The 11,403-nt window shown below is 24.7% G+C and overlaps 1 protein-coding gene across 1 annotated transcript; it reads right to left on the bottom strand.

The window, feature by feature from the left end:
* Positions 1–58: 58 nt before the first annotated feature.
* LOC127285123 (all trans-polyprenyl-diphosphate synthase PDSS2) lies at positions 59–11,052 on the bottom strand. The gene is made up of 6 exons (XM_051310955.1): positions 10,316–11,052; positions 5,725–5,850; positions 5,420–5,621; positions 4,984–5,250; positions 4,728–4,883; positions 59–314 (listed from the first exon to the last, which is right to left on the bottom strand). Exons 1-6 carry the CDS (start codon positions 10,645–10,647, stop codon positions 159–161), a joined length of 1,239 nt encoding a protein of 412 aa, XP_051166912.1. The 5' UTR covers positions 10,648–11,052; the 3' UTR covers positions 59–158.
* Between the last annotated feature and the right edge of the window lie 351 nt (positions 11,053–11,403).

Genomic DNA, 11,403 nt, shown 5'->3' with positions numbered 1-11,403 from the left:
ATTCCAAACTTTTTAAGTGATTTCATATCTCATTTAATAAGTATATAATGTTCTTGAAAAAAAAAAAACTAAGAAAATAAAAATTCTTGGAAAGTCAAACTAACTAAATCCTCTGCCTTTAAAAATGGTTCTACAGTATAAATAAATTTTTTTTTTTATCAAAAGTCTCTCATAGCAGCAATAATGTTTGATAAAGCTGTCCTGGCATCGCTTTCTTGAAAAACATTAAGAACTTCCATTGCTCTAAGTGAATGTTCTTTTTGTAACTGTTTTGTTAATTCTACACCGGGTCCCTTAATCACCATATCATATACCTGTAAGAGATTCAAAATTAAATTTACGTTAATTTACAAAGTGTAAGAAATAGAAAAATTAGTTATAGGGGTGTGTAATCATGAGTGGACCATGTTTTGTTTTTCGTGTATAACTTTCTTTGAGGTAAAAAATTGGCAAACTTTGATTTACCACTGAATAGTTAATAATAATACCTACAAGTTATTTAGAATTTTTTTTACTGTCACAGAAAAATGTTCTAGACATGAATTTGTGTTATAAAGAAATTAAAGATTAATATTATTAATAATAATTTAATTTATTAGAATATTATTACATATTAAATGATAATAATGAAAATACATTTTTTTAGTATAAAATGTAGATCTTCTTCAATTCAATTATTTAACAAATTTTCAACTAAAATGATTCTTCACTAAATTAATTATTTTTAATAATTTTAATGAAATACATCACAAATTCAATTCTATCAAAATTATTTTTCAATTAAAATTTTTATGATGTTTAACAATTGTTTATAATTTAAAAAAAAATATCACAATATAATTGAATTATTTTTTAAAAATTTCAATTCAAAATAAACTAAAATTCAATTATTACCCGAAATTTTAATTCAAAATCAATTAAAAATCCAATAATAATTATCCAAAATTTTCAATTTAAAATTTAATTATTTACCAAGTTTTCAATTTAAAATGAAATAAAATTCAATTATTTTCTAAAATTTCTATTCAAAATTAATTATCCAAATTTTCAATCAAAAATGAACTTAAATTAAATTATTATCCAAAATTTCAATTGAAATTCAATTATTTTCTAAAATTACAATTCAAAATCAACTAACATTCAATTCTATTCAAAAATTTAAATTCTAAATTAATTAAAATTCAATTTTTTTCAAAAATTTCAATTCAAAATCAACTAAAATTCAATTGTTTTCTAAATTTAAATTCAAAATCAACTAAAAGTTAAATAAAATACAATTATTTTTCAAAATTTTAATTGAAATTCAAATATATTCAAAACTTTCCAAAATTTCAATTCAAAAAAAAAAGTTCTATTATTTTCAAAAATTTCAATTCAAAATCAACTAAAATTCAATTGTTTTCTAAATTTAAATTCAAAATCAACTAAAATTTAACTAAAATAAAATTATTTTCCAAAATTTTAATTGAAATTCAATTATTTAAAAAATTTTCAATTTAAAATCAATCAATTACTTTCAATTCAAAATGAACTGAAATTCAATTATTTTCCAAATTTAAAATCAAATAAAATTTCATTATTCTCAAAAATTTGAATTCAAAATTAATTGAATTTTCAATAATTTGAATTTAAAATCATCTAAAATTTAATTATTTCTAAAATTTTCCATCGAAAATTTTTTTTTTGAAATTTAATAATTTCAATTATAACTCTAAGGAAATTCAATTATTTTTCACTATTTTAATAATATTCTTTGAAAATTCAACTATCTGAAACGATTTTTCAATTAAAAATGATTTTCAAATTATTATATTTTGTCCGCATTTTCTAATAAATTTTTAGTGAAATCATCTAAAATTTTAATTACAAAACACTTAAAGTTTCAATTAATTTCTTTAGAAAAAATTTCGTTGGTAAACGTTGTGAACTTCAGCTTCGTGAATTGAATTTTCGAATTTGGAATTTTAAAGAAACTTATTCCGAAATTTGGAAACACAATTATACAACTTTGGCAAAAATGAGAAAAAGAATTGTCAAAATTTGACACGTCATAAGATTACTATTCAAAAAAACACGTGAAATCAGAAAAGGCCAACGTCAAGTTAGGACAGAAGGACAGACCAAGCATTTTATTATTATATACATATATAATTTTTCTTATTGATTTAGGGTCAGTTGGAATAAATGGGGACAAGAGGTTTTGGAGCTTAATTTACAGTTTTAAAATTAAGTTCAACGTCAATATTTTAACCTCAGATCACCTGCAAGAGGTTTTGAGTATTGTCAAGCTTTTATCTTGACAATTGGCAGCAAGATAAAAAAAGTTATCGCTCAATGCGATTTTTCTTATTTTTTTTCTTATTCCTTATGACACCTATAACAGAAATTCACTTGAATTTTTGATTTTTGTCCATTTGGTTAATAATTGCAAGCCCTATTTACCTTGAGCTTTCGAATTTTTGGGGTAAATGGGGACAGCTTGTCATTATTAACCAAATTAACAAAAATCAAAAATTCAAGTGAATTTCTGTTATGAGAGTCATAAGGAATAAGAAAAAAAATTTGGTATGATTTTTAAGTCTGTTTTTTTCAAATGCGAGACAAAATACTGAAATAAAAAAAAATTTCAATTGGTTTAACTATTATATATCTACTACAAATTTTTTTTTCTAGTTTTTTCATCCCTTAATACAGTAATATACTTAAGGAAGCTTTTTTCTTAAATCTTTCTTAGAAACTATGCTGTCCTTATTTACCCCAAATTTTATGAAATTTTGGGGTAAATGGGGACAGTCAGTTTCATGCGTTTAAAGCTTATTTAAATTTTTTTTCTACTGCATAAAATTAATCCTGGGAATGTAAATAACTTTAAAAAAAAATAAACCCGCAAATATTACCTTTTAAAGGAAGAAACTTACGTAATTTGTGAAAAATAGCAATTTTGTCCCCATTTACCCCAACTGGCCCTATTTTACTTTATTCTCTATTTATTTTAATCTTTTATTTCTTGAAATGTTTGTCGCTTTTCTAAACCAAATTTGAGGAATCTTTCCAATAATTATTTGGTTTGTTAGCTTCTGTTATTAACTTGAGAAAAATTTTTCTATTTGTTCAAAAAAAATTGATCGTTTATTGTTTCGAAGAATTAAATGTTAAAAGAAAATAATATTAAATAAAAATAAATTTTATCATGACATTTTAATATTAACAATTAATATAGTTTATATTAAATAAATATTTGTGGATTTTTCATTGAATTTAAAGGAAATAAAATTTACTTTCAGTTAATCTAATGATCATAAATAAACAAAATAATAAGTAAGCACATCTTGAATTTGTAATTAAATCGCTTTCAAAATTTCGCGTGTGTTTAGAAATAACAAAATCTCAATTTTGGATCTAAAATAATAAAAAATATTTATTTTTACTATGAACTGAATACTTTAAAAAAATCACTGTGTTTCAATTAATTATTTAATATTAATCTTGATTGATGTTTTATCCAAATTGATAATAATAATTTCAATAAATTTTGGCATTTCTTAGGACAGGAAAGATATGTTAAAACATCTTTTTAACGTTTCGAAATTTTGATGAGGGAACCGCGGTACCGGTTTCGAAACGTTAAAAAGATGTTTTAACATATCTTTCCTGTTCTAAGAAATGCCAAAATTTATTAAAATTATTTAATAATGTATTTAACACTTTAGTTCAAAATTATTTACAAAAGAAAATTGTTCATAGTAATTTTAATGTTAATTATTTATTTTCTTTTTATTGTTAATTTATTAATGTAATATTTTTTTATTTCACTTCCCTTAAGACTTTTATTAAAATTTTTAGAATGAAAATTTAATTATTGTTTTACACTACTCTTTGAATATATTTTTTTAAGTCTTAACTATGGTACATTTTCTTTTTCAATTTTTGTATATGTTCCTGGCTTTACTACTTTTTTGATTTCATAAAACCCTTCGTAAACTTGTAAAAATTTTGCAATTATTTTATTTTCCTTATCAGACCTATTTAATAGGTAAATTCGGTAAATTCGGTTGTTTCATTAAAACAACTTTTAATCACTTTTATCCAATTTCACCAAGAACTATGTTTCCCGTTAGTTAATATTTTAAAAATCTAAATAACTCCCGATGTATTCTTTCAACAATATTTTTTTGAGGGTGTCTAATTGATAAAAATACCGGTTATATCCCCTCTGCTTTTAGTTTACTAGTCCATATCCCTGAAGTAAATTTAGTACCATGGTCAGTAATAATTTTCTCAGGTTTTCCGAATTCTTTAATATGATGATTGAAGATTTTATTTATATTCGTGGTTATTTTTCTAATAGGATATAATTTTACACATTTACTAAAAGCATTTATGGCAGATAGTATATATTTGAATCTTCCCTTGAAAGTTGGACCATAAAAATCAATCGATAAAATTTCGCCTGGTTTTTGGGGTGCGTATTTTCTTATTTTCAGCAAAAATTTTTTTTTGATTAGAAACTATTTTTCTGACATGAGTCACAACTAGATATTCTATGTCTTATTATTTTTGCAAAATGTGGATAATAAAAATATTCATTTAACATGCGAAACACTCGCTGTGGACACAAATACATTCTAATTAGCAGATTTCATTAGGAATCAGCGACCTCAAAAATCTTCTATAGTATTAAGAAACTCCCTGATTACTTTTAATGTGTTAGTATTAAATTAACTTACCTTCATATAATCTACATTTTGTACAGAATCAAGGCCTTTATTTATTTCGTCGAGAATAGATTGATCGTGTTCAATGTGAAACATCACTGGAGCACAACATAAACTGAAAGGAAGAGTTGGATCCTTACTGATGAATGGACCTAAATCTAAACAAGCCTAAAATAATAATATTACATTGTTAATTTCGTCCCGAGTTTTAAAATTGAACAATCAGAAATTAGTGTATAAATAAAAATTAAAAAACTTAAGTTCTTACTTGCCAAGCGAGAGCTAAATGTTTTCCAAATTTATATCCCTGGCGTTGCATTTCCACGTCATGTCCTGCCAATTGTAAAGTTCCTTGACATGCTTTTCCTAAAAGAGAACCTGCGCTTAAAACATTTCGCAGCGTCCATTCATTTACAGCATAATTTGTTTCATTTGCAGAAGGAATGGAGGGTAAAGGATGATTTTGACTGTCTCGACGGCCAACAAATTCGGCTTCAGATAAATCGCGTATTGCACTTGCTATAAGTTCTACTAACTGAAACAAAAAAATTAAAGTTTTTCAACACATTACATTAATGAATTAAAATAATTACTAAAATAATATTGTAGTTGTTATTATATGTAAATTGTTCCATTTTTTTTGCGCCACAAGTTTACTAACAACTTTTTTTTCAAAGAGATGAAAGAAAAAATTTAAAACTTACGTCTTGATTTTTTAACGCTGCAAGTTCCGCACAACTATTACCTAATAAATAATCTCCACTTAATAGAGCAATTTTATTTCCAAATGTCATATCATTCATTTCGGCAGTTTCAGGATAAACGCCAGGTTGAATATTTACTAGTCCTTTGTGGACCAAATGACTAGTACGTACCATTTCCGTAACTTCAGCTAAAGCACGTTGACTGTAGTAAAATAATACAGACAATTGTAAATTTTGAATCAATTTTAAAATTTAAAAATGCAACGAGAATTTAAAAATAAAAAAGTATCGTATAAAAAAAATACCTATGTAAAACACCTGCTGCCTTATCCTCTTCCATATCATCTACATTAAGATGACCAGCAGCTTTTGATATTAAAAGAACAATTAGTCCCCATGCTTGCATATTACGTCCATTATAAATTAAACTTCTGTAAATTTAAAGTACATTTTGTTTTTAAAGAAAAAAAGAAAAAGTTAAATTTAAAAATACTTTAACTGAATTTAAGTTTATTTTTTATTTATTTTAATTTATTTTTCTAAAAAATAATCGAATTTTAAAAAAATTTCTCAATAATGATATTAAGAAATTATTAAAATTAGACATCGAATTTTCATTTGTCCGAAATTACAAATGGCCGAACAAAACAATCGACAGAAAGATTTTGGTGCAATTTTTAAAATTAACCAATTAAAAATTATCAAGAAAATCGTGATTAGTCTATATTTTAAAAATTGCACTGAAATGTTTTTGTCGATTGCTTATTTGGACATTTTTAATTTCGGATAAATAAAAAATTCGGTGAATGGGAATTTCTGCCATTTAAAAATTCGATATAAAATTCGATTAAATTAAAATTCTTTTAAATAAAATGTAAATTAACTAGAAAATAAAAATTCTGCCAAACAAAAATTTTCTATACCTTAAAAATTTTGTTAAATAAAAATTCTGTCAAATTGCTAATTCAAAAAATGAAAATTCGTCTAAAAAATAATTATTTCTAATAAAATACTTTAAAATAAAAATTCATGGTGAGCTTGGACTAAGTTTAACACAAAATTTCTTGCTCATACAATCTTTTTTCTAATATCGTTTAAGTGATGTCACGCGATAATTTTAAGAACAAAAAAAAATTCATCGATAAAATTTTAAATAAACATAATTTTTTTAAGATTATTGTATACAGTTTTATCAAATTAATGCCTACAAATTTCAGTTTGCTTTTAGATTTTTTTTATTGCCGTCGAGGATGATGTTCCATGATATAAAAAAAATGCTGATAATTACTTTAAAACCATACAAAATTCCAAAATAGTCAATTATTATCAATTTTTCAAAAATTTCTCAACTGTGATCTATTTTACACTAAAATGACCCAAAGAAGAATTCTGAGTAAAATGAAAATAATATTTGGTTTATCTATCATAGTTTTGAAGATACAATCATTTAACTCCTTGCGTCACGAAAGAACCATCTTGATTTTTCATTGTTTTGGTTATAATTCTAAGATTAATAAACAAATTTAAACATTTAAAAATAATTTTTAATTTTTTGATTTATTTGTTTATTAATCTTAGAATTATAACCAAAAGAATGAAAAATTTCAAAAAATTTATAACACTGAAGTTACCAACATTGAATCGACGAAAAGAATTTTTTCCTAAAGTTGAATATTTCCTCGCCTTGATTGAGGATTTTTAGTGTTTAAGGCCAGGTCCAAGTCGAGTCAGCTGTTCCTTTGAAGTTTCAATGGAACAGCTGACACGACTTGGACCTGGCCTTAAGGATGTATTTGGGACCAAAATAAAGAAGTTTCAATTTTAAAAAATTGGTTCTTGTCCCTTAAACTAATCTGAAAACGAAAAATTCGTTCGTTGATTCGTCGAATCAACGATGGTAACTTTAGCGTCATGAAAATTTTAGATGGAATATTTTAGAAATAATTAAATGCTTGTAATTTCGCTAAAAATTGACCAAATTGGATCAATCTTATATCAAAATTTTTGTTTTTAAACGTACTTTCCAAAAAAGACTAAAAGTTCATTTTTGAACCTGTGTGTATCGATCGATTATTTTCAAAATTTTTTTTACAAAAACTGCTCTAAATTTAACGAATTTTGAGCCTAGTCCGATAATGGGAAAACGATGGGAACTATTTTTTTCGAATTTTCAAATTTTACGTTTTTAATTATCTGTATGGAAATCAAACAATAATCATTTTCTCTCATTCAAACCCAACGATTATTGTTAGTTTTATAAAATAAAATAGTTTAGAAAATAAATAATAAAGTAATATTTTAATTATTTATCTAAAATTTTGTTTTATTTGTAGAAGTTATTAAGCAATTTTGAAATGAATGATTTTCAAAATACAGTAGAGACTCCGCATTATCCGGACTAATGGATGCAGGCGCTTGTCCGGATAATCGAAAATCCGGATAATCGAGTAAAGTACGAATTAAACAAATTTTTGATTCGTAATTTCATATATTTATTCGCATATGTATTAAAATAAGACTGGAAACAACTAAAACTTTTAAAGTCAACATTAATAAATGTTTAGTTAGAAATATTTCAAAATATTTGAATAAACATTTTCTTAAAATAATTAAAACACTTTAAAACGCAACGTTTCGTGTAAAAATTCACGTTTTTGAATTGACTTATATGGTATTTAATTTTTATTAAAATATTTGGTAATTGTCGTTTGACGTAAGCAATTTCTTCTCTTCATAGCAGCTATATCCCTGATTTGTTTTAGTCGCAGTAAGCTTACGGTATAGCACTCTTCTTGTTTTTCAAACCATTGTAAAGATGTTTCTAGAGCTTGAAACTTTATAAACTTTATATTAAAAAAAAAAAAAAAATTAATTTTAAATTTGTCCGGATAATCGAATATCCGGATAATAGGGGTCCGGATAATGGAGTCTCTACTGTAATACCAGATAACTCGATAATTAATAAATATGAATGAAAGCTTTAATCACAAATTAAGAATTAAAAAATAAATTTGCAGACTAGGAAGATCAAACCCTGAAAAAAACGATAGATTCCTGTTTTAAAACAGAAATTATTTTCAAAATGGCGGAGTAATAGCGTGCGCAGAAGAATACGAAAACGCGACTTGCGCATTGTTACTCCTGATTAATATTCACCATGGGAACAAGTGCGAAAATATCACAATCAAATTTAACCTAAAAACATATTTTGTTAGTCTTTATAGCGTGTCATGTAAAAAAATAATTCTACGTTCTTATGCCATATCAAATTTAGGAGCATTTAATTTCTGCTGCAACCCTTTTAAACTACAGAATCATAGAGTAAAGAATAGTCTCCGTCTATTCTGCTCGATGAAAAAACTTTATTGAGCATGTTTAATACTTTTTTTGTTTATATCTTTTTCCTTTAATCAATCTAAAATAATTAATCTCTAGGTGTCAAATAATTACACATTATTAATTATATATATATATATAGTAAAATAGTTCTTAGAATAATTTTAAATACTTTTTAACGTGAATAATTAAAAATTTGAAAATTCGAAAAAAATAGTTCCCATCGTTTTCCCATTATCGGACTAGGCTCAAAATTCGTCAAATTTAGAGCAGTTTTTGTAAAAAAAAAATTTGAAAAAAATCGATCGATACACACAGGTTCAAAAATGAATTTTTAGTCTTAAATCTCAAAAATCTAATAGAAATTTTTTTCAAAAATAACTTTCAATATTTTTTTTGGAAAGTACGTTTAAAAACAAAAATTCTGATATAAGATTGATCCAATTTGGTCAATTTTTAGCGAAATTACAAGCATTTCAAAAAAAAGTGACGTAATTTTTCAAAAATTGATATCTCCTAAAGGGCTTGATGAAAAAATTTGAAAAAAATCGTGAAAGCTAGTCTTCATGAGTACTAAAAGGAAAAAAATTTTCAAAAAGATCTGAGGTGCAAAAGCCAAATGGTCTCCGATTTGGCATGGAATAGAAAATGTATATATACATTTTCTTAAATATGTCGAATACTGTAAGAGCTAAAGGGATAAATTTTTTTAAATTGTAGGTCTCACTGTCGGATAAATAATGAAAGTACTTTAAGCAATATTAATACAAATCAACTATTATTTTTTTGCATTTTAAAATTTTTTAAAAATCGTTTTTTGCCCATAACTTTAAAAAAATTTATTTGACACCAATAGATATTTATTTCTAGTTTTGTAGAGTTTTTCAAGACGCATCTTTTGACCTATTAGCGAATATCCTACTGTTATTTTATTCAGAGTTATTAACATTTTAAAAAACCTGCCTTTTTGGAATTATTTATTAAAAAAATTTAAAAAATTAAAAATAAAAAGTATTATGAACAATTTGGAGAATATTTAAAAACGAATCAATTGACCTATTATTGAACCATTTATTGTAAAATATTACGAAGTTATTGATGTTAAAAATAAATCTCTGCAAATACACACACAAAAAAATACAACTTAACGCCATTTTAAAATTATTATAATACCAAATAAATTATCATAAATTTATTACAGAAAATCTCCATAGGGAAGCAAAATGTTCATTTTATGAACACAAAAAGTTTATACTTCAACTTGGCAGCGGTGTTTTAAGAATGTTTTAAATCGAAATTTTTTGAAAATTGAATTTCAAGTGATTTTGAATTGAAATTTTTGGTAATTTTATTAAAATTTTATAAAATTATAAAAAATTATAGAATTTTATTAAAATTATTGAAAATAATTAATTTAGAGAAGAATTTTAGTTAAAAATTTGTTAAATAATTGAAATATAAAGCATTGTATACTAAAAAAGACTTGTGTGATATATATATTTTTTTTTTAATAGACTCTAGATTTTTATTTTAAGAAATTAATAAAAATACACAACTTACTTAGCAGTCTTAAGAAGTGGATGATTTGAACCAACAAGTTTTCGTAAATGAAGAGCAACATTAGCAATTTCATCGCTGAGAAGCCAACGTAAACTCATAAAAGAAGTAGGATAACCAACAATTTTCTCTGCTTCAGAAACAGCTCTATTCCAATCTGGTTTTTGACTAGTTGCTGCCTTAGTACTAAATGCTTTTATTAAACCAATTTCCGGTTGTTTCATTCGTTCCAATTGTTTTTTAGGATTATTATTATATGCTGCTTGACACTTACTCAGCAGAAAATAAGATATACGAGGATTTCTTAAAATTATAAGTGAATTGTTTGCAAACATTTTTAGAGAGAGAAACTTAATTCGTTTTTTTAAAGAAAAAAAAAAAACCTCTTCAATATGACTGCTTCTACTAAATTTATTAACACTACAAAAGAATTCTGGACTTTTAGAAAAAAAAACTTTCTCTTTTGTCCTCCTTTCATTAATGACAACTGCTCACTTTCCAAATTTCCCACCTAAATTGAACATACTTATAACTTACTATTTACACTTTTCTTTAAATTAATTGTTAATTGTTAATTTTTATAAATTAACATCAAGAAATTAATCTAACGGACAATGTCATTGTCATTCTGGAATTACGTCAACAATTGTGACATTTGCATCATTTTCAATTTTATGACATTTCTGACCTCGTTGGTCATTGCGAAAGAAACATTGGTATTTGGTTTTGTTTACTGTCCTTACGACCATGATTTAACTATTTAGGTGTTTCCACAATGTCGGTAAAAACTATGTGATAAGCTCGCTACGCGCAGATAAAAAAAAGTAGACTATTAGCGGCCATATTGAAAACCGCGCGCTTTTAAATCACGCAGAAGCGCATGTATAGGAAATAGTTTGTAATTATTTAAAAAGGAAATTCAAATATATATTTAATTCAGTTGCAATGTTAGATTCCCTGAGTTTTCTTTGACATTTTTTTTTTTGCTTTTCATTCATTTTTGGTTATACCCGAGGGGGAAATAACTTGTGAATTAAGGTGTACACTTGTATTGAATTATCCTGAATTGTCTTGAACTATTTAAAATATCC

The sequence above is a fragment of the Leptopilina boulardi genome, unplaced genomic scaffold, assembly GCF_019393585.1.
Source record: "Leptopilina boulardi isolate dan_hultmark-lab unplaced genomic scaffold, ZJU_Lbou_2.1 LbouV2_330, whole genome shotgun sequence".
NCBI classification, from domain to species: Eukaryota; Metazoa; Arthropoda; class Insecta; order Hymenoptera; family Figitidae; genus Leptopilina; species Leptopilina boulardi.
The sequence above is the reverse complement of the archived record's forward strand: the minus strand, read 5'-3'. Positions and strand labels throughout refer to the sequence as shown.